The sequence below is a fragment of the Oncorhynchus gorbuscha genome, linkage group LG22 (assembly GCF_021184085.1).
Source record: "Oncorhynchus gorbuscha isolate QuinsamMale2020 ecotype Even-year linkage group LG22, OgorEven_v1.0, whole genome shotgun sequence".
Classification (NCBI taxonomy): Eukaryota; Metazoa; Chordata; class Actinopteri; order Salmoniformes; family Salmonidae; genus Oncorhynchus; species Oncorhynchus gorbuscha.
In genome coordinates, this window is record NC_060194.1 from 38,792,141 (window position 1) to 38,819,677 (window position 27,537).

The 27,537-nt window shown below is 44.8% G+C and overlaps 2 protein-coding genes across 6 annotated transcripts in view; both read right to left on the reverse strand.

Moving 5' to 3' along the window:
- Positions 1-11,525, reverse strand: part of wdr47a (WD repeat domain 47a) — a 32,773-nt gene extending 21,248 nt beyond the window's left edge. The window contains exons 1-9 of the mRNA XM_046320698.1: positions 11,095-11,525; positions 9,398-9,567; positions 8,461-8,544; positions 8,157-8,241; positions 6,658-6,789; positions 4,440-4,616; positions 3,772-4,274; positions 3,264-3,372; positions 221-414 (exon numbers count right to left, since the gene is read on the reverse strand). Coding sequence (XP_046176654.1) covers positions 221-414; positions 3,264-3,372; positions 3,772-4,274; positions 4,440-4,616; positions 6,658-6,789; positions 8,157-8,241; positions 8,461-8,544; positions 9,398-9,555 — 1,442 coding nt within the window. The 5' untranslated portion in view covers positions 9,556-9,567; positions 11,095-11,525. The remainder of the gene's footprint in view (positions 1-220; positions 415-3,263; positions 3,373-3,771; positions 4,275-4,439; positions 4,617-6,657; positions 6,790-8,156; positions 8,242-8,460; positions 8,545-9,397; positions 9,568-11,094) is intronic.
- Positions 11,526-13,229: 1,704 nt separating this feature from the next.
- The window catches only part of LOC124009507 (calmodulin-regulated spectrin-associated protein 2-like), a 160,189-nt gene continuing 145,881 nt past the window's right edge, over positions 13,230-27,537 (reverse strand). For 2 of the 5 annotated variants that reach the window (XM_046321349.1, XM_046321345.1), the window contains 11 exons: positions 27,338-27,478; positions 26,596-26,824; positions 26,097-26,277; positions 25,122-25,779; positions 23,088-23,224; positions 22,068-22,276; positions 18,494-18,590; positions 18,089-18,169; positions 14,849-15,063; positions 14,567-14,685; positions 13,230-14,468 (listed from right to left, as the gene is read on the reverse strand). In XM_046321349.1, coding sequence (XP_046177305.1) covers positions 14,166-14,468; positions 14,567-14,685; positions 14,849-15,063; positions 18,089-18,169; positions 18,494-18,590; positions 22,068-22,276; positions 23,088-23,224; positions 25,122-25,779; positions 26,097-26,277; positions 26,596-26,824; positions 27,338-27,478 — 2,370 coding nt within the window. In that variant the 3' untranslated portion in view covers positions 13,230-14,165. The remainder of the gene's footprint in view (positions 14,469-14,566; positions 14,686-14,848; positions 15,064-18,088; positions 18,170-18,493; positions 18,591-22,067; positions 22,277-23,087; positions 23,225-25,121; positions 25,780-26,096; positions 26,278-26,595; positions 26,825-27,337; positions 27,479-27,537) is intronic. The other 3 variants (XM_046321348.1, XM_046321347.1, XM_046321346.1) reach the window with 3 other exon arrangements.

The following is a 27,537-nucleotide window of genomic DNA, read 5'->3' on the forward strand; positions in this document are numbered from 1 at the left end:
TTCAACAACAGAGAAACCCTTATTCCATCCATTAGGTGCAGGAAGAACTAGTACATTACATAATGTAACATCTGAGGTCTGTAGCAGAGGGAACAGTCCAAGTCAAGGAGAGTCAAAATGGAAATCAACTCATCAAAACATTATCAAGCAGAACTGTGGTGGGTGAATGAACACCTGACCTATTAGGGAACTGAAGTCCTGTGCTGTGTGTACATCTAACCTGTTGAGGAACGTCTCAGTGAGGCTGTGCTGCATGGCGTCTGTCCCGGGGGCTGGCTGGTCACTGTGTTGTACACCTCCCTCCAGCAGCATCTGCTGGTAGAGTTGTCTCTGCTGCTGCTTCTGTTCCAGGTGCTGCTGGACCCTCAAACGCTGGCGGTAGAACTCTTCAAACTTCTCTGTCGAGTCACGCAACTAAGGTGGTAAAACATGTATTAAACAACAAACCAAATTCTGAACTGTTGGAAGTACAGCCAACTTCTTACATAGTGCCTTTCACATGGAAGTGACGGCACACCCCTTCAGAGAGAGGAAAGGGATGTCTTAACTTCCTCTACTGTACCTCTGCTTTCACATGGAAGTGACGGCACACCCCTTCAGAGAGAGGAAAGGGATGTCTTAACTTCCTCTACTGTACCTCTGCTTTCACATGGAAGTGACGGCACACCCCTTCAGAGAGAGGAAAAGGGATGTCTTAACTTCCTCTACTGTACCTCTGCTTTCACATGGAAGTGACGGCACACCCCTTCAGAGAGAGGAAAGGGATGTCTTAACTTCCTCTACTGTACCTCTGCTTTCACATGGAAGTGATGGCACACCCCTTCAGAGAGAAGAAAGGGATGTCTTAACTTCCTCTACTGTACCTCTGCTTTCACATGGAAGTGATGGCACACCCCTTCAGAGAGAGGAAAGGGATGTCTTAACTTCCTCTACTGTACCTCTGCTTTCACATGGAAGTGATGGCACACCCCTTCAGAGAGAGGAAAGGAATGTCATAGCTTCCTCTACTGTACCCTCTGCTTTCAGATGGGCATTAACTTAACACGTCTGCTACTGGTCTGTTTATCAGTCTAATGTCCCACTCTGCTACTGGTCTGTTTACCAGTCTAATGTCCCACTCTGCTACTGGTCTGTTTATCAGTCTAATGTCCCACTCTGCTACTGGTCTGTTTACCAGTCTAATGTCCCACTCTGCTACTGGTCTGTTTACCAGTCTAATGTCCCACTCTGCTACTGGTCTGTTTATCAGTCTAATGTCCCACTCTGCTACTGGTCTGTTTATCAGTCTAATGTCCCACTCTGCTACTGGTCTGTTTATCAGTCTAAGCAGGGCTTTACATTCACAGTCTGGCTATAGGCTAGATAGGACAGCTGTGTCAGGGCAGAGCAGGGCTTTACATTCACAGTCTGGCTATAGGCTAGACAGGACAGCTGTGTCAGGGCAGAGCAGGGCTTTACATTCACAGTCTGGCTATAGGCTAGACAGGACAGCTGTGGCAGGGCAGAGCAGGGCTTTACATTCACAGTCTGGCTATAGGCTAGATAGGACAGCTGTGTCAGGGCAGAGCAGGGCTTTACATTCACAGTCTGGCTATAGGCTAGACAGGACAGCTGTGTCAGGGCAGAGCAGGGCTTTACATTCACAGTCTGGCTATAGGCTAGACAGGACAGCTGTGGCAGGGCTTTACATTCACAGTCTGGCTATAGGCTAGACAGGACAGCTGTTGCAGGGCAAAGCAGGGCTTTACATTCACAGTCTGGCTATAGGCTAGACAGGACAGCTGTGGCAGGGCAGAGCTTTACATTCACAGTCTGGCTATAGGCTAGACAGGACAGCTGTGTCAGGGCAGAGCAGAGCTTTACATTCACAGTCTGGCTATAGGCTCGACAGGACAGCTGTGGCAGGGCAGAGCTTTACATTCACAGTCTGGCTATAGGCTAGACAGGACAACTGTGGCAGGGCAGAGCTTTACATTCACAGTCTGGCTATAAGCTAGACAGGACAGCTGTGTCAGGGCAGAGCAGGGCTTTACATTCACAGTCTGGCTATAGGCTAGACAGGACAGCTGTGGCAGGGCAGAGCAGAGCAGAGAACAGTCTGCTCTCTAAGGCTAGGCCATAATTAGAGGGAAGTCAGGCAACTAGTGTCCTTTGGGCTGTACTGTTCTGTAAGACAGAGTGAAAGAGAGAGAGGGATGAGGAAAGAGAGAAAGAGAATAGGGCAGACGGCAGGTCTTGGGTCTAACCCAGGTTCTGTAAGACAGAGTGAAAGAGAGAAAGAGAATAGGGAAGACGGCAGGTCTTGGGTCTAACCCAGGTTCTGTAAGACAGAGTGAAAGAGAGAAAGAGAATAGGGAAGACGGCAGGTCTTGGGTCTAACCCAGGTTCTGTAAGACAGAGTGAAAGAGAGAAAGAGAATAGGGAAGACGGCAGGTCTTGGGTCTAACCCAGGCTCTGTAAGACAGAGTGAAAGAGAGAGAGGGATGAGGAAAGAGAGAAAGAGAATAGGGCAGACGGCAGGTCTTGGGTCTAACCCAGGTTCTGTAAGACAGAGTGAAAGAGAGAAAGAGAATAGGGAAGACGGCAGGTCTTGGGTCTAACCCAGGTTCTGTAAGACAGAGTGAAAGAGAGAAAGAGAATAGGGAAGACGGCAGGTCTTGGGTCTAACCCAGGTTCTGTAAGACAGAGTGAAAGAGAGAAAGAGAATAGGGAAGACGGCAGGTCTTGGGTCTAACCCAGGCTCTGTAAGACAGAGTGAAAGAGAGAGAGGGATGAGGAAAGAGAGAAAGAGAATAGGGCAGACGGCAGGTCTTGGGTCTAACCCAGGTTCTGTAAGACAGAGTGAAAGAGAGAAAGAGAATAGGGAAGACGGCAGGTCTTGGGTCTAACCCAGGTTCTGTAAGACAGAGTGAAAGAGAGAAAGAGAATAGGGCAGACGGCAGGTCTTGGGTCTAACCCAGGCTCTGTAAGACAGAGTGAAAAAGAGAAAGAGAATAGGGAAGACGGCAGGTCTTGGGTCTAACCCAGGCTCTGTAAGCCACAGACGGTCAATGACTCAGTGAGTCTCTCAGACAGATTCATCTCAGGCCTATATTTAGAGTGAGGGACACCACCATCTTTGAAAGTAACTCTCTCCACAACACCAATCATCACACATCAGTAGGGAAGATGACTCTGTAGGGTTTGTCTGAACCGGTTCAAAAGGCCAAAATGTGTATATTTAGCAAAAGAGACATGGTAAATCCTCCTCATCAGGTGTTTACCTCGTTCCTCTCTGCAGAGCCTGGTAACGGGGCGTCCTCTCCAGGGGCGGAGTCGGGGCGCAGGGTGCCTGAACTCATCATCTTATCCACGGGCGTGTCCGTCCTGGAGCTACAGAGACAGACCCAGAGAGACCACATTAATGGACTACGTAATGTGCATGTTACTGCATTAACGACTGCTGTAATGTCCAGACACTCCTCAGATAATCACTACTGTCACCCTGCTACTCCTTAATAAGTGGGTGTTGATTGAGCATCACTGAGTGTCTTCTTCAACAGTCGTTGAAGGTAGAGGCTCTCTAGTGCTTCCTACTACAGAGCTTAGTCCTCCGTCTACTCCAGGCTGAATCCAACAGGTGAAATCATGTCAATGCTTAGCCTACCCTAGACGATGCTCGGCCATTCTTCTACAGGAAAACTATAATGACTTGTCATGCCCGTACTACATAAGAAAAATATGTTTTGGAAAAAGTGCAACATAAATCTAAAGTATCGTCATCTTTCGCACCTCTCAGGAGACTCCTCAAAGATGCTGTGGCAGTCATAGCTGTCCAGCATCAGACTCCTGCTCAGACTCTGACCCCCCGTGTGGAAGTTAGCAAAGGAATGAGACATGGGGGACATCCCCTTCCTCCCTGCCGTGTCCACCCCTGGGCCCCTCTTCTCCTGGCCAGACAGCCCATATGACAGGCCATCCAGGGCCGGGTTCAGAGACCGGGACATGTAGGTGTCTGCGGACTGGGGGCGGCGGAGGGGCGAGGATGGGTAGGGGGATAGTTTGCTGATGAGAGGGGTGAGGAGGTCTGCGTAGCTGGCCTTGGCAGGCTTGGCCAGGCGGTCCACATGGATCTGAAGCAACTTCTGCTCGAAGGCACAGGAAAAGACACTGTGGGACAGGTTCTGCATCCAGGACAGTAAGGACAGGTCCAGGTCGTCACAGCCGTTCCCACACAGCATGTCCACCCCTAGGAGCACCTCGCCCTCCGTGATCTCCTCGCCTGTCGCCTTGCTCTGGAGACAGAGGCACACAATATATTAGTTAGTCAATCAATCAATCATTAAACTAACTAAATCAACCAATCCATCCATCCATTCACCAAGCATGAATATCATATATGATCTAAAATGCATGTCATTTGTACAATGCTTTGTAACAGAACACTTGGATCCCCCCACCTGACAGAACTCTACGCAGCACTCATACAGGACTCCTTTAATGAGGAGCTGGAAGAGGCGGTTCCCTGAGGCAGTGAACCCCGCCTCACTCAGCTTCCTGTCTGCAGGGATGAACTCTGCCACCATGGTGCACGCCTCCTCAAAACAGTGCACCCGTGCCGTGCTGGGGTTCCAGTCCTGGAGGTGAAACATTTATACAATTCATACTTTAGTCATTTAGATAAAAACCCACCCATGACACCAGGGTCATCTCATAATAATACATTTGGAGACAGTTGGAAAACTTCCACACTGAACAAATAAGATCTAGCTATAGATGAATAATAAAACATGCTATTGAGTTATGGATACATAATATAAACATACAGTACCAGTCAACAGATTGGATACCCCCACAAGGGTTTCTTTATTTGGACCATTTTCTACATTGTATAATAGTGAAGACATCAAAACTATGAAATAACCATCATGATGTAGTCACCTGGAATGCATTTCAATTAACTGTTGTGCCTTGTTAAAAGTTAATTTGTGGAATTTCTTTCCTTCTTAATGCATTTGAGACAATCAGTTGTGTTGTGACAAGGTAGAGGTAGTATACAGAAGACAGCTCTATTTGGTAAAAGACCAAGTCCATATTATGGCAAGAACAGCTCAAATAAGCAAAGAGAAACGACAGTCAATCATCCAAGTGCAGTCGCAAAAACCATCAAGCGCTATGATGAAACTGGCTCTCATGAGGACAGCCACAGGAAAGGAAGACAGAGTTACCACTGCTAAAGATAAGTTCATTAGAGTTAACTGCACTTCAGATTGCAGCGCAAATAAATGCTTCAGAGTTCAAGGAACAGACACATCTCAACATCAACTGTTCAGGGGAAACTGTGTGAATCAGGCCTTCATGGTCAAATTGCTGCATAGAAACCACTACTAAAGGACACCAATAAAAAGAAGAGACTTGCTTCTGCCAAGAAACATGAGCAATGAACATTAGACCGGTGGAAATCTTTATTTTTGTCTGATGAGTACAAATTTGAGATTTTTGGTTCCATGTCTTTGTGAGACACAGAGTAGGTGAACGGATGATCTACGCATGTGTGGTTCACATCATGAAGCATGGAGGAGGTGGTGTGATGGTGCTTTGCTGGTGACACTGTCTGTGATTTATTTAGAATTCAAGGCACACTTAACCAGCATGGCTACCACAACATTCTGCAGCGATACGCCATCCCATCTGGTTTGCGCTTAGTGGAACTATCATTTGTTAATTAACAGGACAATGACCTAACACACCTTCAGGCTGTTTAAAGAGCATTTTGACTGAGAAGGAGAGTGATGGAGTGCTGCATCAGATGACCTGGCCTCCACAATCACAATCACCCGAAAGCAGCCAACAAGTGCTCATGTAAACGGTTGTGCGCGCTAATAGCGGTTCATAGTGGTTCCCCTTGCTCTGGAGCGATGGGTAACGATGCTTCGTGGGTGTCAGTTGTTGATGTGTGCAGAGGGTCCCTGGTTCGAGGTCGGCGAGGGGACGGACTAAATTTTTTAACTCAGCATGTGGAAACTCCTTCAAGACTGTTGGAAAAGCATTCCTCATGAAGCTGGTTGAGAGAATCCTAAGAGTGTGCAAAGCTGTCATCAAGTCAAAGGGTGGCTACTTTGAAGAATCTAAAATATATTTTGATTTGTTCAGCACTTTTTGGGTAACTACATGACTCCATATGTGATATTTCATAGTTTTGATGTTCTACAATGTAGAAAATAGTCAAAAATTTAAGAAAAACCCTTGAATGAGCAGGTGTATCCAAACCCTTGAATGAGCAGGTGTATCCAAACCCTTGAATGAGCAGGTGTATCCAAACCCTTGAATGAGCAGGTGTATCCAAACCCTTGAATGAGCAGGTGTATCCAAACCCTTGAATGAGCAGGTGTTTCCAAACCCTTGAATGAGCAGGTGTATCCAAACTGTTGACTGGTACTGTATGTTTATTATTAATCTATAACTATATCATAAGCGCTCACACATACTTATAACAATGTGATACTGCCTGTTGATACCTGCTTTAAGTAAACCATTACCCACATTTCTTCAAAGTAAATACTATCATCAATCACAGTGCTAGAATAAAATTATTATTACATATATGCATTATTATTATTTGAAATGAACAGATACCATTCATAAGATCAGATGCCATAACTATAAAACGTGTCATGCCTTGAACTCAGCGTGGTTGGTGAGACGAGGCAGAGTGAGGAGCAGACATAGCTTGCTGTAGTCGTCTTTAGATGGACAGAACTCCTCCAGGGCATGAAGACACTTCACCGACTCCTGCATGGTGAACTCCAACTGAGAGAGAGGAGAGAGTTTAGATTTTGAGCCACCTCACATTGACTCATGTTTCCCTCACATGTAGCAGTGTAGAGTGTTCACACACACACAAATGCATATTTATTCATTTCTAGATGCAATGTGGCATCCCTTAAGACTCAACATTCCCTCAGAGACAGAGAGAAGGGGGGGGGGGGGTGAAACATAAGGGTTTTGAACATCCAAACCCAGAATGTCTGTAGATCCTGTAGAAGAGTAGCTACTTGTTATCGGTTTCTGAGGCCTAGATTATAACTGCCAAGGTAGAAGGGCTCAGATTGCTATCATGTCCAAGGGAAAAAAATGGCAGCGTTGCTTTGAACTGCTTCAAATAAATGTGTAAAAGAGATTTTCACGAGAAACAAATCTAGACCGAACACAAACACATTGAAACTTGTGAAATCAGACTCACGTGTCACACACACTAACTCATGCTGGGTAAAAGATCAGAATTGGGCTGCCTGTGTGAACGCAACCTTGTACACAAACACAGGAGGAGCCCACACTAATCCAGTCAGGAGAAACAAGCTGGTTTCAGATCTGCATTCTCTGTGACTAAGCTAATATAGGACAAGGAGTAGAGAAAGCTCAGAGATTGTGTGTTTACTAGGAACAACAGAAAAAAGGCAGTGACAGATGGAGAAAGAGAGGAGGGCTGTTTCGTGATTTGTGGCAAATTTGTTTGCTCATTCAGAGGGAGACAGAGGAGACAGGTAAACAAAGACAGGAAGATGGAATATGTAATGCCAGAGACAGACAACTAGAACAAGGTCCGGCAAGGAAGGAAGAGGGCGAGAGAGAGAGGCGGAGACCCTATTCGTACTACAGCCATCAGCACATTGCTAAACCCCTGTACATAGCTGATGTAAACCCCTGTACATAGCTGATGTAAACCCCTGTACATAGCTGATGTAAACCCCTGTACATAGCTGATGTAAACCCCTGTACATAGCTGATGTAAACCCCTGTACATAGCTGATGTAAAACCCTGTACATAGCTGATGTAAAACCCTGTACATAGCTGATGTAAAACCCTGTACATAGCTGATGTAAAACCCTGTACATAGCTGATGTAAAACCCTGTACATAGCTGATGTAAATCCCTGTACATAGCTGATGTAAATCTCTTTATATAGCTGACGTAAAACCCTGTACATAGCTGACATGACACTTGAAATGTCAATCTTTTAAAAACCTTTTGAGTGCAATATTTACTGTTAAATTCGAATAGTTTGTCTTCTCATTTTTGTTTATTTCACTCGTAATGTAAACACGTTTTCCATGCCAATAAAGCCCCCTTTCAAATGATTTGAGAGAGAGCGGCTATTCTTTGTCTGTTGACTCACATGCTGTGGCTCGTCCTCAGCAGACATGGCGTTGTTCACACACAGGGCCTCTAAGAACTTCTGCTTCAGGACGATGTAACGGAACCTATGACAACAATATATTATGCCCAAGAACATGTCTCAGAAAAGTCATTCAAACCCAGCATCTGCCTGTACAGTCAAGCCTGGGTGTCAGGTTGCTAACGTGTAGTTGTTTGAAAAGGCAATAATGTAGCATTGCTAAGTGTAGAAATAGTCATGTACAGTCAGACTAAATACATTCATTTCTGACCACAGGATTAGTGTCATATTAATGAAGTCTCACCTTTTCCTGTCAAACTTGTCCATGCACTCCAGTGGCTGAATAAACTGAAGCACCTCGTCCCACTGCCCATCTAGCACCAGTTGCCTGGACAGAGAAACAAGTCAACAAAAAGTTGAGACAATAAATCGTGTGTAAAATACTCTGTGTTAGTGACAGCTAATGCAGCCCCTGTTACGTGCTCTGAGGCTATTCACACTAGCTAGATCATTTCAGTAAACGTCATAATACAGAAACAAAACCACAGAACAAAAACCAACCAAACATGTAAACAAGGGATTCTCCAATTCACTTCCCTGCTTGCCATCTCCTACGGAAACAGATTGTCTTGATTGGTCAGTGTCATACAGGGGCAGATAAGACAGGCAGTGAATGGTCACCCGGTAACAGTGGGGTCCTCTGTGTGAAAGGGAGTCAACTCCAGCCATTTCACAAACTCAGCTGAGTGGAATACCAAAGTGGTGTAACAGTACACTGTTGGCTGACATGTAAAAGGGGCACTCCAATCCAGTCTAGCATAGAGGTGGTCTGGATCATTATTGCATGAACAAAGGAATGTATAATATAATTTCTGAACATTGTGTTTCAGCACTTAGTTCAGCAACCAGTGACCTATTAATGAGCCTGAAAAATGGCACTTCCAAATAATTATCATTAACTCTTATTAATCTGTCAACTGTTGTTTTGCAGCAACCGCTTATGGAGGTGTCCTGATATGCTATGGGAGAGTCCCAAACCCTTTGTATTTCTAACCCTATCCACATAGTGAGACCCAAACAGTAATGTCAGGGACATATTCATTAGGGCACATGTAACAAAACATTTTGCAACAGAAAACGAAAATGGACATTCCTTATTGGACAGCCCAAGTAGTCTCTCTCGGTTTTATTTTTTTGTTGCTGTTTGCTGCCTAATAAATACGACCCAAGCCTTTGTGTACCTGAGGAAGAGCATGTCGTCAGAGTAGAGTCCGTTGATGACTCCACTCTCCTTCTCCAGGGCCAGCATGCTAATGTGGAGCTTTCTGGAGTTGAGGAAGTCTAGGATCACCTTGATGATCTCCACCTCCTTCACATTGATGATCTCCTCCGCTGTCATGGTGACGACAGACTGACACACACACACCAACAACAACAAAACTCAGGGTAAGTAAACACACCATAAATGGAGGCTCTCATGTTGATTGTAGAAAGGCAGCCTAGTATCTGTCTGCTTAACAATCCATTCGTAATGTAACACAACGTCTCTTTATGTGGTCAACAGTCTTTGTTGCTCCTGGTATTTGCACTTGGCCAACAACTGTTACAACGGACCTTGTTTACTTTTGAATAGACTTTCAAGAAGTAATATATTTCCATTCCTCCCAGAAAACAAGCTAAGGGAAACCCCGGCCTGCTCAATGTGAACGACATGACGAAATCCTCAATTCAACATAATGGAATCAAGCCCCAATCTGACCACTGTGATTAGCAGATTAACAGCAAATCAGCGTCAGTAAAACGTCTGCAGCAGAGAGTTAATCCAATCACAGCTGTGCTATTAATTATGTAGTAATAACAGTAACACATTACGGATTAGGATCGCATTAATGGAAAATTGACTTAAGTTTGGAAACCCCATGCCAGGAAGACTAACAGACGTGAACTGTAACCTATCACATTTACTGTCACTTTTGTTCACTGGTTCACCAGGGGATAAAAATAGGAGAAATACAATTGATTTAGGTTACTGTCATGATAATTAGGATTTGAGCCACAAATTATGACAATTGCCATCAACCCTACAAGTGCAAACAAGTTATATTGCCGCCGATTTAATTGATTTACTGCTTGGGCTACAGTTGCACAATGGATAACGCAGCCTGAATGCTGAGTAAGGATTTACATAGTTACAGTAGGTCAATAGTCCTGCTATCTTGGTGTTGCACTGCAATCTGCATTGTTATTAACAACATGTCCAAGCAAGTGGTTGCTCAAAACATACTGATACATGTCACAACATTCTGCTTTTACATTTAGTATAAGAATAGGTGCAATCAACAAAAAGCAAGGTTAGATATCTGGCCATCAACAAAACATTCAGATAAGAAATTGACCAACCAAACTGCATTGCTGGTGACACTTACAGCAGCAGCAAGGAAACTATGCGCAGCGCATCACCTAAAAATAGGTTGAACTAGCTAACTAGTTCACTGTAAAACTTATAACGTTATATAGGGTTCCAATAAATCAACATCTATTTACAATCTAGAACTTGCTAACAATGTAGCTAGGCACTGCAGCTATGGGTGGGGTTCAACACATACAATTAGCTAGCTAGCTACTAACATTAGCTAAGTAACGTTAGTTAGCTAGCTGCTTCACCCCAACCGGTTCTTGTCTGATGTTATGAAATAAAAGACACGAAAAGCACACATTTCTCCGAAATACTAACTAACTACCCAACATGAGCATATGTTAAGTAATGTTGTCAGGAACGCAGACCGAAAACCGCTATGACAGATTCAGACCATGACCAGAAGAATGGCTAGCCAGGCCAAGCGAGAGACAAGCATCACCCGCTAGCAGCACAGACGGGATGGGTGGCGAGGCTTCCCACGCATTAACAAACACGCCCTCAATGCGATTTAAAGCTCACCTTGGTCTAAAAATACATGGGCTGAAAAGACACGCTCCTTAAGATTTGTTTCTGTTGTTGAAAATCGTAGCTGTCCGAGCGATTCTCCTTCGTTTTGTTCGTCAGTCTCTTTTGTTGTTCGTCTCTCCCTTTCTGTTGTCTTCTCGGATCGATTTCTGCTGCTGGTAGTCAGTCGCCTGCTACCCAGCCCCTTCGGTTGTCAAGCGCAACGCTTCCTCTGTCTACCAATCAAACCCCAGTATTTTCATAGAGGCGCCCCAAGCGTCTCTTCTCTTGCAACATAAAACCCGCATAGCCCTTGCGATAACGATCGACATTCCCTACCATCCATTGATCATGATCATCAAATAAACTGTAATCAACGTCCAATTATGCCACTTGCAATGAGATAATTACTTGTCAGGTGTGTGTCACTTCCAAACCCAAGAGAGGACAGGATGTTGGGTGGATAATCCCATGCCTTCACCTCCCAGATTAGGAAATGTTCCATGTACGTGTAATCGCAGATTCACCGTGGGATATTCAACAGTCGGGTAAATGCAATGAAATGCTTGAAGGACATGGCCCTCTGAAAAGGTTTAAAGAGGATTACGACAGACAGTGATACCATGTAAATCTGGTTGGTATTATTCTCATTTGATTGCCTAAGGTTGTTCTTGGGTGCAAGAGAGGACGGATGGTGTATTATTTCTCAATCATTCGGTTTTCTATGAGAACACAGTAAAAGAACAGTAAAATGACAAACTGTTCATCTTGATATTTTTTACCACTGGTATGTAATCCCTGTACGTAAACCTAAATGCATCTTCCATGAGGTCTTGACCATCATGGCACAGAAGGTGTGTTTGTTTGCCCTGTGGCCTCAGGTTGCAGGTTCAAGACCCACTTGTTATGTAATGCAGTAACAACAAAGAATAAACATCAGAGTGAGCCTAAAGTGGATAACCAAGCTTCAAAAACATTGATCACAAGTTTCAATGAAAATTAACATTTTAATATAGTTCAAATGAATATATATAAAGAACATAAATACATGAACAGGGTTAAAATAAAACAAATTTAGATTGTGAAAAACCCAGAATGGCATCACATATGTGATAATCCACTGCCGACAACAGTCTGCAGTCATTTCTCTTGCTATGTGTTGCCCGTCACTCATACCCTCTCATGCTTTCAAAACACTCCCTTTTGAGACAGATATGCTGCTCACATGAAATCTCAAAATGGAAAATGGTTTACCTGACAAAATAGTGTATATAATGTACTGCGTAAACACTGCTTTACTTCAAAATAAAATAAATGTTTCCTTCCATAGGTTAGAAGAATGTCAAATGTTAAAGCATAATGTAACAGGAGAAATGTTTCATCTTTCTGTGATCTACTTTATGTAAGTACGCAGTTATACAACAAATACTGCAATCTACAGTGGGAAAGTATCATGAATTGCTATCGATTATTTACTCTCAATTGTATATGTACACATAGATGTATTGTGGACTACTTTGAGTGTAAAGGGAATTCAACAGTTAAGATACTATCCACAATAAAGTCAAATGCTTTTGAATATCTGTGAGGTCCAAACACATACTGTATCCCAACAATATCCTTTATAAGACATTTTCTCTGAGTTGCACTGGCACATGACACAATTTGTGAAACTTGCTGCTATTCTACAGCTGTAAATCGTCGTGTCAGTGACATTGAACAGCTTAATTGTTTAAACAACAAAAGGCCCCATATATTAAGTTTATGTACGTCCATATTAAATGATAAACGCTAGTTTGACTCATTCATTTTGAATGGAATAGGTATTTATGTACAAACTAAATTAACTTATACAATGTATATAGTCTTAAAGTATATTTATATTTCTGTCAATGAAATTTTAAGACTTCCAAAGTCTTATCAAAAACATAAAATATATTAAGTCAGTTGCTGACATTCCCGTGAACTACAGTATCAATCAAAAGTGGACACACCTACTCATTCAAGGGTTTTTCTTTAATTGGACTATTTTCTACATTGTAGAATAATAGTGAAGACATCAAAACTATGAAATAACACATATGGAATCAAGTAGTAACCAACAAAGTGTTAAATAAATCAAAAATATTTTATATTTGAGATTCCTCAAAGTACCCACCCTTTGCCTTGACAGCTTTGCACACTCTAATATTGTACAATGTAGAAAATAGTAAAAATAATCAAAAACCCTTGAACGAGTAGGTGTGTCCAAACTATTGACTGGTACTGTAGATGATACTTAAATCAATGATTTTACAATCTAGTTCTTATCGAAAGTAACATCAACCTATTTCTGAGGTATTCACCTCACTCAATCTTGGCACTTGTTTACACATTACACAAACGCAACTACTCAGTCTTCTCTTTCAGCCAGAGAGAAAAGCAAGCCTCACACACAGCCAATCATCCTAAACTCACACAAACATCACAACTGGCGCTTAAATATAACATAATCACTGTGCTTTCATATGACACACAAAACAAGCATAAGGCCAAACATGATGAACAGAGAGAACTCATACTCGGTCTATTTCAGAGAGATGACATTCAGTGCTTCAGTGGTCTGATTCAGTAAGGCTTTCATCAGCCCCCCTCTTTTTTGGACACCCACGCATGCTGACGAACACACATATGCGTGCTCCATTAGAATGACTCTGCCTGCCCCCCCCCCCCCACAGTCTTGCATAACAACAACAATGTCCCTTGAGGCTTGTGTTGTTTTCTTCTCCTACATTCCAGTAATACTTTCAGCAGTATTTTCTTAAGAAGAAAAACCCTTCTACATAATCATCCAATTATACTGTATATCAGACCCAGATGAATGCTGAGTTGAAGTGTTCTGGGGATATCTTACTGGGGAAAAACAAGCTGGACTCTTTAGCACCGTTCATACCAAACCAGACCCTGTAATACCCCAGGTCATACACAGACCTGGGTCCGTTCCCGGGTCAGATAACCCACAGAGTCTCCCCTCAGTCCTCAACTATAACCCAAGACACCGAACAACAATATCCTTGGTTTGTTATGAAAACGGCTTGTTGCTGTGACTACTTGAGACTACCCAGTTTCTTGGGTGTGCCCAGTTTCTTGGTCTGCCACAGGTGGGGGGCGATGGTGATGGCGTCTACACTAGCCGACATGGTCTTGGCTGGGATGTGGCTGAACTGCTTCCTGTCCGAGTTGTACTTATACAGTCCCTCGATCATCTTGGCCGTGATGCTCTTTGGCCCGATGCCCGCCAGCTTGGTGATCTCCTCCGTCTCTGGACAGTAGGAGTACACTGAGCGGAACTGGCAACCCGTGTCCCGGAATAGAACCAGGAAGTTGTTGGCCCCCGACCTCTCCATTTCCTGAAAGAGACAGGGAAGGCAAACAAAGAAACAAAACGTGAAGTGAAAGAGTGAAGTAAAATGAGAGAAAGTAGCAGAGTGTACATCAAACGGCCTACATCTATTATCTTGTTCTTCTGCTCCTCGTTGACCTTGCCCGCCAAGCAGCAGTGGGCCAGTGCATTCTGGATGATATGCTTGTTGGACTTGGCACTGGGCTCCTTGTACAGCTTTGGGCCTGAGGGAAAAAGCAGATACCAGCATAAGGTATGCAGTGACATACGAAGAGAAAGTCAGAACACAGCCTGTTCTACACATGGACCAGAGAGCTCCAGTATACTGCAGTAGTTTGGTCTCCTTTTGAAAGCAGAATGCTGTGATTGTAGTGGAGCTGTCCGTACCTGTGTACTCTTGGTTGGAGGGAGTGGAGGAGGTTGTGGAGTCGTTCTCCCAGTCCTTCTCTCCATTACGAGACGGGCAGGATGACAGATTGCCCTCTGCAGAGTCTGGCCTCGCAGAGTCTGGCCTCGCAGAGTCTGGCCTCGCTGAGTCTGGCCTCGCTGAGTCTGGCCTCGCAGAGTCTGGTCTCGCAGAGTCTGGCCTCGCTGAGTCTGGCCTAGGGATTTACACACACACATAAACAGTACATTGACACACACACACACACACACAGATACACACACACACAGGAACAAGAAAACACACATGCCAGAACACACAGAATAACAGACACACGCAGACACGTTCACAAAAAACAGAGACCGGCAGAGACAGACAGACATAGAGACAGAGACAAAAACACAGACATATACAGAGACAAACACAGACAGACAAAGAGAAACAGGGTCAGACACTGTGACACAGTTCTCCCAGGCAGTCCTCCCTGTTCCCTCCTATTAGATCCTGCACAGTGATCTCTCCGTGGCTGGGGTCAGATCAGAAGCATGTGCAGTGGAGCAAAGCAAAGCTACAGTTCAGTCCTACATTCTGTCTGCTAGGATATTGAGGAGAGACTGCAGTAGGCTACAGCAGCTTTAGGCAACAGTACAGTAACAAGACACACAGTATCCCACTGCAGCAGGCAGCCTCATGTCCCAGGCCCAGGCTTAGTCATGTCCTGGTTGGGGTTAAGGACTCCGCATGATGAAACAGTTCTGTAGAGTTTGTGTATATATTATGATGACATTTTGTGACGTTTTTGGACTTCGGTGAGGTTTTTTTCGGCTGTCTGGGCAAACAAAACATTTTCTGGAGGCAAGCCGAAGTTCTGAGCCGAAGTCTATGCCGCTTTGTCGGTGATTGGTTAACAGTAGGGATTCTTCAACAACGTTTTTGTTGTCATTCGACAAGAGATGACTCGTTTTCATTGAAAAATATTGCAACAAACATTAGTTCGATGTAAAATTGCGTGACTAAGATCTCCTTGGAAAAAACGTCAAAATGAATGACAGATTTAATGAGTTCTTACATTCATTCGGACTATTTTGAGGAAATGTATGGCTATGGCGTCTCAAAATGGACAAACAGTACTTTTGACGTTTTTATATCATTTTTCAAGTGAAGGTCTTTTAGGGGAGTATGCGAGCACACTCGTTCGGTTAGGCTAGGTGCCAGCCGAACTGAGGCATGCTGACGCCTTTAGTGTGTAACCTAGCTTGAAGTCTCTACATACAAAACAAAGGGACTGTGATCATTATGATGTGATTCTGGGGGACAGCTGTGATTCAGAATGAGCCTGGCCGTGGGAGTCAGTGCCTTGGACGGGAAAGCGTCTGCCTGCTGCAGCTTGGATGGCTCTGAGTCTAGTATATAGAGGCAACAAGAACACACATCAGCTAAATCATGGAGCAGCTAGTCTGGAGCAGCTAGTCTGGAGCAGCTAGTCTGGAGCAGTCATCATGGAGCAGCTAGTCTGGAGCAGTCAGTCTGGAGCAGTCATCATGGAGCAGCTATCATGGAGCAGCTAGTCTGGAGCAGTCATCATGGAGCAGCTAGTCTGGAGCAGGTATCATGGGGCAGCTAGTCTGGAGCAGCAAGTCTGGAGCAGTCAGTCTGGAGCAGTCATCATGGAGCAGCTATCATGGAGCACCTAGTCTGGAGCAGTCATCATGGAGCAGCTGGTCTGGAGCAGCTATCATGGGGCAGCTAGTCTGGAGCAGCTGGTCTGGAGCAGCTACTGTAGAGCAGCTAGTCTGGAGCAGTCCTCATGGAGCAGGTATTATAGAGCAGCTATCATGGAGCAGCTAGTCTGGAGCAGTCCTCATGGAGCAGCTAGTCTGGAGCAGCAACTGTAGAGCAGCTAGTCTGGAGCAGTCCTCATGGAGCAGGTGTTATAGAGCAGCTATCATCGAGCAGCTAGTCTGGAGCAGGTATTATAGAGCAGCTAGCCTGGAGCAGTTATCATGAAGTAGCTAGTCTGGAGCAGGTATTATGGAGCAGCTAGTTTGGTGCACTTATTATAGACAGCTATCATGGAGCAGCTATCATGGATCATGGAGCAGCTCGTCTGGAGCAGTTATCTTGAAATATCTAATCTGGAGCAACTATCATGGAGCTGTTATCATGGAGCAGCTAGTCTGGAGCAGCTATCATGGAGCAGATAGTCTGGAGCAACTATCATGGAGCAGCTAGTCTGGAACAGCTATCATGGAGCAGCTAGTCTGGAGCAGCTATCATGGAGCAGCCTCAGAGCAGTGAGTGCTACAGCAGAGAAAGAGCAACGTCGGTGAGACATAAAGCAGAGCGGAGGCAGTAAGCTAAAGGCATCATGTATGAATTGAGGCAGTAAGCTAAAGGCATCATGTATGAATTGAGGCAGTAAGCTAAAGGCATCATGTATGAATTGAGGCAGGAAGCTAAAGGCATCATGTATGAATTGAGGCAGGAAGCTAAAGGCATCATGTATGAATTGAGGCAGGAAGCTAAAGGCATCATGTATGAATTGAGGCAGGAAGCTAAAGGCATCATGTATGAATTGGGGCAGTAAGCTAAAGGCATCATGTATGAATTGAGGCAGGAAGCAAAAGGCATCATGTATGAATTGAGGCAGGAAGCTAAAGGCATCATGTATGAATTGAGGCAGGAAGCTAAAGGCATCATGTATGAATTGAGGCAGGAAGCTAAAGGCATCATGTATGAATTGAGGCAGGAAGCTAAAGGCATCATGTATGAATTGAGGCAGGAAGCTAAAGGCATCATGTATGAATTGAGGCAGGAAGCTAAAGGCATCATGTATGAATTGAGGCAGGAAGCAGCTGTGGTACTGAGGGGAATGATTCTGCTGTTTTAAAGTAGGTAATTGATCATCACTCAACTGATACAGCATAAACGTGAAATAACATATATTATCAATCAATCAAATGTATTTTATATAGCTCTTTTTTTACATTAAAAACATGTGTTCTCTATGGCACAGTTCATACTTAGAATTGATGTTGGTATACTGTATGTGTCTTGCTCAAACATTATCAAAACATATATGTGAGTTCTTTAAATATTCTGTCAGATGGGGATTTTTTTTGCAAAGATATTACCTCAAGTAAAAATGGAATTGATTGATCAATCTGGTCTGTGCAGTAGCAGAAACATAAAAGATAGATAAAGGCCCTTGGCTGATCTAGGGAGGCAGGGGAGTTACTAACCTTCCCTTTCTCTCTTTGGGAGAGCTTAAAAAGAAAGAGATATGGCCTCTCACAGTGCCTAGTTTACTGCTTCTGGGGGGTCTGTGCAAAACAGAGGGGAAAACAGAGGAGAGAGGAATAGAGCGAGGAGGAGGAGAGAGAGAGGAAGATTAAGATGCAGAGGTTAAGATGCAGAATGAAAACATTTTTGGTTGCATTACATAGAAAGGTCATAAGACACATTAATGTCATCTTGAAGGAGTATTCAAGCTCTTGACGCTCTGTAAGGCCATTGTTGTTTCGTAGCCAGCCTGGGTGCCAGTCTGCTTAACTCAACTCCTTTGAGATTGTCATGCCAAAAGAGTTGGCTAAACCAGGAACGGGATAACTGTACTGTCTTTTTAATCAGCCAATAGCTGACCTCACCTGGGGGTCCTCTTATCTCCTGCGTTGCTGTCGTTGTCTGCCAGGTTGAGGGAGGCCAGGGACATGCTGGAGACTGAGTACCCACGTGGTCGAGTGCCTGGACGATGTAAACACAGAAGACATGTTTGTGTGTGTGTGTGTGTGTGTGTGTGTGTGTGTGTGTGTGTGTGTGTGTGTGTGTGTGTGTGTGTGTGTGTGTGTGTGTGTGTGTGTGTGTGTGTGTGTGTGTGTGTGTGTGTGTGTGTGTGCACTAAATACACATCTACAGTGCCTTTGGAAAGTATTCAGACCCTTTGACTTTTTCCACATTTTGTTAGTTTACAGCCTTATTCTAAAATGTATAAATGTTTTTTCCCCTCATCAATCTACACACAGACCCTTAACTCAGTACTTTGTTGAAGTACCTTTGGTAGCGATTACAACCTCAAGTCTTCTTGGGTATGAGACCACAAGCTTGACACACCTGTATTTGGAGTTTCTCCCATTCTTCTCTGCAGATCCTCTCAAGCTCTGTCAGGTTTGATGGGGAGTGTTGCTGCACAGCTATTTTCAGGTCTCTCCAGAGATGTTCGATCAGGTTCAAGTCCGGGCTCTGGCTGGGCCACTCAATAACATTCAGACACTCCCGTGTTGTCTTGGCTGTGTGCTTGGGTCGTTGTCCTGTTGGAAGGTGTACCTTTGCCCCAGTCTGAGGTCCTGAGAGGTTTGGAACAGGTTTTCATCAGGGAACTCTCTGTACTTTGCTCTGTTCATCTTTGCCTCGATCTTGACCAGTCTCCAAGTCCCTGCCGCTGAAAAACATCCCCACAGCATGTTGCCACAACCATGCTTCATCGTAGGGTTGGTGCCAAGTTTCCTCCAGACATGACGCTCTTGGTTTCATCAGACCAGAGAATCTTGTTTCTCATGGTCTGAGAGTCTGTAGGTGCCTTTTGACAAACTCCAAGCGGGCTGTTATGTACCTTTTACTGAGGAGTGGCTTCCGTCTGGCCACTCTACCATAAAGGCCTGATTGGTGGAGTGCTGCAGAGATGGTTGTCCTTCTTGAAGGTTCTCCCATCTCCACAGAGGAACTCTAGAGCTCTGTCAGAGTGACCATTGGGTTCTTGGGCACCTCCCTGACCAAGGCCTTTCTCCCCCTGATTGCTCAGTTTGGCCGGGCGGCCAGCTCTAGGATAAGTCTTGGTGGTTCCAAACTTCTTCCATTTAAGAATGATGGAGGCCAATGTGTTCTTTGGGACCTTCAATGCTGCATACATTTTTCTGTGCCTTGACATAATCCTGTCTCGGAGCTCTACGGACAATTCCTTCAACCTCATGGCTTGGTTTTTGCTCTGACATGCACTGTCAACTGTGGCACCTCATATAGACAGGTGTGTGCCTTTCCAAATCATGTACAATCAATTTGTAGAAACGTCTCAAGGATGATCAATGGAAACAGGATGCACCTGAGCTCAATTTCGCATCTCATAGCAAAGGATCTGAATACTTATGTAAATAAGTTATTTCTGTTTTGTTTTGTTTCAATACATACAAAAAAAATGTAAAAATCTATTTTCGCTTTGTCTTTGCCCTGAAGAAAGGTGGACTCCAATCCAGTTGTAGAAACTTCTCAAGGATGATCAATGGAAACAGGATGTACCTGAGCTCAATCTTGCATCTCATAGCAAAGGTTCTGAATACTGATGTAAATAAGGTATCTGTTGTTTTGTTTCAATACATTCTTTATTTATAAAAAAAACAACTATTTTGACTTTGTTTGTGCCCTTGAGAAAGACACTGAACCTAGTTTGCTCCAGGGGTGCCGCACTACTATTGCTGACCCTGTAAAACAACACATCTCCCTGCACCTGTCCCATGAATGTAACAACACATTTCCCTGCACCTGTCCCATGAATGTAACAACACATTTCCCTGCACCTGTCCCATGAATGTAACAACACATTTCCCTGCACCTGTCCCATGAATGTAACAACATTTCCCTGCACCTGTCCCATGAATGTAACAACACATTTCCCTGCACCTGTCCCATGAATGTAACAACACATTTCCCTGCACCTGTCCCATGAATGTAACAACACATTTCCCTGCACCTGTCCCATGAATGTAACAACACATTTCCCTGCACCTGTCCCATGAATGTAACAACACATTTCCCTGCACCTGTCCCATGAATGTAACAACACATTTCCCTGCACCTGTCCCATGAATGTAACAACACATTTCCCTGCACCTGTCCCATGAATGTAACAACATTTCCCTGCACCTGTCCCATGAATGTAACAACACATTTCCCTGCACCTGTCCCATGAATGTAACAACATTTCCCTGCACCTGTCCCATGAATGTAACAACACATTTCCCTGCACCTGTCCCATGAATGTAACAACACATTTCCCTGCACCTGTCCCATGAATGTAACAACATTTCCCTGCACCTGTCCCATGAATGTAACAACACATTTCCCTGCACCTGTCCCATGAATGTAACAACACATTTCCCTGCACCTGTCCCATGAATGTAACAACATTTCCCTGCACCTGTCCCATGAATGTAACAACACATTTCCCTGCACCTGTCCCATGAATGTAACAACACATTTCCCTGCACCTGTCCCATGAATGTAACAACACATTTCCCTGCACCTGTCCCATGAATGTAACAACATTTCCCTGCACCTGTCCCATGAATGTAACAACACATTTCCCTGCACCTGTCCCATGAATGTAACAACATTTCCCTGCACCTGTCCCATGAATGTAACAACACATTTCCCTGCACCTGTCCCATGAATGTAACAACACATTTCCCTGCACCTGTCCCATGAATGTAACAACATTTCCCTGCACCTGTCCCATGAATGTAACAACATTTCCCTGCACCTGTCCCATGAATGTAACAACACATTTCCCTGCACCTGTCCCATGAATGTAACAACACATTTCCCTGCACCTGTCCCATGAATGTAACAACACATTTCCCTGCACCTGTCCCATGAATGTAACAACATTTCCCTGCACCTGTCCCATGAATGTAACAACACATTTCCCTGCACCTGTCCCATGAATGTAACAACATTTCCCTGCACCTGTCCCATGAATGTAACAACACATTTCCCTGCACCTGTCCCATGAATGTAACAACACATTTCCCTGCACCTGTCCCATGAATGTAACAACATTTCCCTGCACCTGTCCCATGAATGTAACAACACATTTCCCTGCACCTGTCCCATGAATGTAACAACATTTCCCTGCACCTGTCCCATGAATGTAACAACACATTTCCCTGCACCTGTCCCATGAATGTAACAACATTTCCCTGCACCTGTCCCATGAATGTAACAACATTTCCCTGCACCTGTCCCATGAATGTAACAACACAAAAATGTATTAGTCCCCACAAGAAAAAAGGCTATTTTAGAGTTAGGGGTTACAATTAGGGATAGTTTTAGGGTAAAGGAAAATAGGCTTTTGAATGGGAATACATTTTTGGGTCCCCACAAGGATAGTAAAACAAACACTTGTGTTTGTGAGAATCTATTTGTATACTATTTGTAGTATGTGTGTGTTACCCGTGGCTCTGACGGGGGGCTTGGGTGACTCCATGACGTCCCTGTGGATGGATTTGGGGCGTGGCTTCTTTTTAAGACTTCCATGACGGGGCCTGACATCCATATCCTCCACCTGCTTCAAATGCTTCCTCCTCATGTACTCGTTCTTTATGTAATCTTTCCTCTGCTTGTCGTCCTCTCGCTTCTGCTGCTCCTCCTCTGCTTTCAGCCTAGGGAAAAGGGAGAAAATAGATGAAGCTTCAATACTTCTGTGGGATTACCAAATAAGAGAAGTTACTAAGGTGCGGATTTTCACTGACTACATTCCAAGTGGAAGTTAAGATTTTTTTATTTTTATCTTTATTTAACTAGGCAAGTCAGTTAAGAACAAATTCTTATTTTCAATGACAGCCTAGGAACAGTGGGTTAACTGCCTGTTCAGGGACAGAACGACAGATTTGTACCTTGTCAGCTCGGGGATTTGAACTTGCATCCTTCCGGTTACTAGTCCAACGCTCTAACCACTAGGCTACCCTGCCGCCCCAAGATCCATCCCTCAATGAATAGAAGAGAAGTAGCTTGGGTCTGAAACCAACACTAGTTTTCAGATTCCCTAATAGCAGTTTTCAGTCCCCTTATTAACGGTAGTTTTCAGACTCCCTAATAGCAGTTTTCAGTCCCCTTATTAAAGGTAGTTTTCAGACTCCCTAATAGCAGTTTTCAGTCCCCTTTAAAGGTAGTTTTCAGACTCCCTAATAGCAGTTTTCAGTCCCCTTAAAGATAGTTTTCAGACATCCTAAGGGTAGTTTTCAGACCCCTTTAAAGGTAGTTTTCAGACTCCCTAATAGCAGTTTTCAGTCCCCTTAAAGATAGTTTTCAGACATCCTAAGGGTAGTTTTCAGACCCCTTTAAAGGTAGTTTTCAGACTCCCTAATAGCAGTTTTCAGTCCCCTTAAAGATAGTTTTCAGACATCCTAAGGGTAGTTTTCAGACCGGGCATAAGAGTAGAAAGGGTACAAGGCCTTGAAGGTGCAGACTGACCGTGCTTCCTCCTTCCTCTGCTCCTGCTCCAGCTCCTGCTGCTGTTTCTTCTCCTGTTTCTCCTTCTCTCTCCTCAGCCTCTTCTCCAGCAGAGCAGCCCTCTTCACCGCCATGTCCTTCTCTCCCTTCCCATCATCCTGGAGGGGTACGGGTTGGACACAGAGTCAGAAAAAGGTTAGAAAACATTTCAGAATTTAAATGGCTGACACCAAATGGTTGACACCAAAGTTCTACTTAGAGTGGAAATTGTAATCTTCTTATCATGGAACGTTCGGTGCCAACATGAAGGCTAGTTTACTTAGTTTTTTTTGTAGCTCCAGAGACTAAATGAGATCAGACAGCATTGTCACATCCTCTCACTTCAAAGATCCCTCATTAAGATCAGTCAAATGTATGTCAGGGGGAATTCAGGCATCCATTCCATCATGGCAGATGCATAGAACAGATGCAGTTAGAACATGTTGTGCAGTGGTGACCAGATATTTTGTTTCCTGGGATAGGGACATGTTTGCTTCTACATCTGCATTGCTTGCTCTCTGGGTTTTATGCTGGGTATCTGTATAGCAATTTGACAACTGCTCATGTAAAAAGGACTTTATTAAAATAAATGTGATTGATTGAGTTGTGTCTGCTGAAAGTTGATGGTAGCTTCCAGAATATACACTGAGTAGCTGTTAGCTATCCCATCTGCAGTGGTATACTGTACAGTAGCTCAGTTGGCTCCATTCTCCTAGCATAGCTCTGCTGACTCCATTATCCTACAGTAGCATAGCTCTGTTGGCTCCATTCTCCTAGCATAGATCTGCTGACACCATTATCCTACAGTAGCATAGCTCTGCTGACTCCATTATCCTACAGTAGCATAGCTCTGTTGGCTCCATTCTCCTAGCATAGCTCTGCTGACACCATTATCCTACAGTAGCATAGCTCTGTTGGCTCCATTCTCCTAGCATAGATCTGCTGACTCCATTATCCTACAGTAGCATAGCTCTGTTGGCTCCATTCTCCTAACATAGATCTGCTGACTCCATTATCCTACAGTAGCATAGCTCTGTTGGCTCCATTCTCCTAGCATAGATCTGCTGACTCCATTATCCTACAGTAGCATAGCTCTGTTGGCTCCATTCTCCTAGCATAGATCTGCTGACACCATTATCCTACAGTAGCATAGCTCTGCTGACTCCATTATCCTACAGTAGCATAGCTCTGTTGGCTCCATTCTCCTAGCATAGATCTGCTGACACCATTATCCTACAGTAGCATAGCTCTGCTGACTCCATTATCCTACAGTAGCATAGCTCTGCTGACTCCATTATCCTACAGTAGCATAGCTCTGTTGGCTCCATTCTCCTAGCATATATCAGTTGGCTTCATTCTCCTACAGTAGCATAGTTCAGTTGGCTCCATTCTCCTAGCATAGATCAGTTGGCTTCATTCTCCTACAGTAGCATAGTTCAGTTGGCTCCATTCTCCTAGCATAGTTCAGTTGGCTCCATTCTCCTACAGTAGCATAGTTCAGTTGGCTCCATTCTCCTAGCATAGATCAGTTGGCTTCATTCTCCTACAGTAGCATAGTTCAGTTGGCTCCATTCTCCTAGCATAGTTCAGTTGGCTCCATTCTCCTAGCATAGATCAGTTGGCTCCATTCTCCTACAGTAGCATAGATCAGTTAGCTCCATTCTCCTACAATAGCATAGATCAGTTAGCTCCATTCTCCTACAGTAGCATAGTTCATTTGGCTCCATTCTAGCATCGCTCAGCAGTTTACTACTCTAGCAGTACACACAATTACTGTCCCAGACCCAGAAGAAGTCATGGTTCATGAGTCATCCCATAGTTCATGTGGTGCCAGACACACAGTTCTGCATGAACATTATACTGTCCTGTTGCTTTTACATTGCTTCCACTGTACACGTAACTTTAATATTTTATGATTATAACAAAAATGGATCAATGAACGCATTCAACATTTTAGAGTTGTAACATGCTAAATACAGTACTTGTACCATCATCTCACAATTCTGAAATTCCTACCTTGTAGAAGAACCCACAGCACATTTTCTGGTCCTCTCCGTACAGCTCTCCACTCAACTCCAGACCCTGTCCTCCCAGAGGCTTCAGTGCGGACATTGGTACTTCTATCAGGTCTCTACTGGGCTGGGACAGCACCTCTGCCAACTTCTCCGTCCTTCCATCTCTCCTCTCCTCCTTCCCTTCCTGCTCTCTCCCTTTAGTGGGCGAGGAGGGGTGAGCGCCTGCACTCCTTATCCCCGCCTCTGCTACCTCTGGCTGTGTCTCAGGCTGCTCATTTTGGTTCTGGGGCTCCTTTGCTCCCCCTTGGGCCCCTCCCTCCTTGCCCTCTTCTGTGGCCCCAGGACCCTCATCATGTCCCAGGTAGGCAAAGGAGGTGACCTGGGTCTGGCTCGGGGAGAAGCGTCTTAGCCTGGGCAGACTGTCCACGGACGCGGGGGTGTTGAGCATCCGTCTTAAGGGAGTTACCTTGAGCTCGCTGGGGCGTGGGGTACGGGGGGTGTGAGGGGTGCTGGCGTGGAAGGAGGCTGGTCGGCGCTTGAGGCCGCCAGGGGAACGGTGGGGGGCGCGGGGGGAACCACCGGCAGAGGACAGGATGGGGGACATGGACCCCACGGACCCCCGGCCGGCTACGCTGTTGCGCCGGAGCTCCCGTAGCTGCCTGTAGAGAGAGTAGAAATGTGGAATGACATTTTTGCAATGATAACTAACCAAGCGATAATAGTATTGCGATAATTGATACCACAATTAATTAATGATGAAAACACATGGTTTTAGTCTAAATATCATGCCATTCTAATGCACAATTTATGTGTATTGATTACTATACCTGTATGTGCATGTGTGTGTGTGTGTGTGTGTGTGTGTGTGTGTGTGTGTGTGTGTGTGTGTGTGTGTGTGTGTGTGTGTGTGTGTGTGTGTGTGTGTGTGTGTGTGTGTGTGTGTGTGTGTGTGTGTGTGTGTGTGTGTCAGTGGTACCTGTGTGGTGAGGGCGCTGGAGGAGGTATGACCCAGGACTGTTGCTGTTCCCTCATGGCCATGATCCTGTCCTGCTGCTGAGCCAGCCGCTGCATCTCTGTCTGCAGGAACCCCAGGGACGTGTTCAGCCTCTCGATGGAGCTAGTGTACTCAGCCATGTCCACCTCTCCAGCCACTAACCCTGGAGGAAGACACAGCGGACACGTCTACTTTATAAGGTGGGTATCACACATGTATACAACGGTACACATCCTGAAGTATGACTGCTCTCTAGCCTGGCCCTCTACCATTTTGTAATAATGGTCAATGGTCAATGTCGAGACAAAATTGTCAACAGAACAAACAGAGCTGTGGGACCAGGCTAGATTTTATTGAACCTTTATTTTTATTTGGAGTCAAAGATGAGACTAAGATGTATTTTTCAGATGCTCCAAAGAGTGGAAAATAAAAGTACAAGGCAAAGTTTTTGATTTGATCAGGAGCTATAGTGGTGACCCACCTGCACCCTCCTCGCAGGGGGACTTGGGAGCGGCTCCATCGGGCTTGCACCTCTCCGCCTGGCCCAGACTGCCTGATGGGGTGAGGAGGGGGTCTGGGGAGGATTTGTCCAGGTCTGGGCCCCCAGGGAAGGGGCTGGTGGGAGAGGGGGTTATCCCTTTCCGTCTCACCACGTTGAGGAAGGCTGTCCTCCCCATCTTCTGACGATGCCGGGTGAACGCTGCCTCCACCTGTATAAATTGACAAAAATGGTTGATTATTTCAGCACATTTTTAATAGCCAATGAACATGCTGGCTTGGTATGCTAAATTATCCAACAAGATGATGGTTCAAATGAAGTGATTTCTGATTAATAACTAACTCTAATCATTTGATTGGACTGCTCCTTTAAAAAAAAACCTAGTAGACCGTTGTTTTGTTCTTTGTCTGACACAATAACCAGTCACCTAAGTAAATGGTGCACTACTTTTGAACAGAGCCCTATGGAAATAGGTCTTTATAGTGCACTACTTTTGAACAGAGCCCTATGGAAATAGGTATTTATAGTGAACTACTTTTGAACAGAGCCCTATGGAAATAGGTCTTTATAGTGCACTACTTTTGAACAGAGCCCTATGGAAATAGGTATTTATAGTGCACTACTTTTGAACAGAGCCCTATGGAAATAGGGAATAGGAACCCTGAGGGAAAAGGATGCCAGATACCGAAGGGAAGACGCTCTCGGAAGCTGAACTAGTCTATACCTTCTTCTTCTGGGCCTCGATGGCTCTGCGTTTCTCCTCCAGCTTCATCTTCAGGTGCATCATCTCTGACGACAGCAGGTGGGTGTGGTCTTTGGTAGAGGGTGTGGCCGGGCTCTGGGCTGGGTGGGCGGGGCTTGAGCCCTGTGAGAGGCAGAGAGAAACACAGAGTAGGAAAAGGGACGTTGAGAGAGAATGAGAGG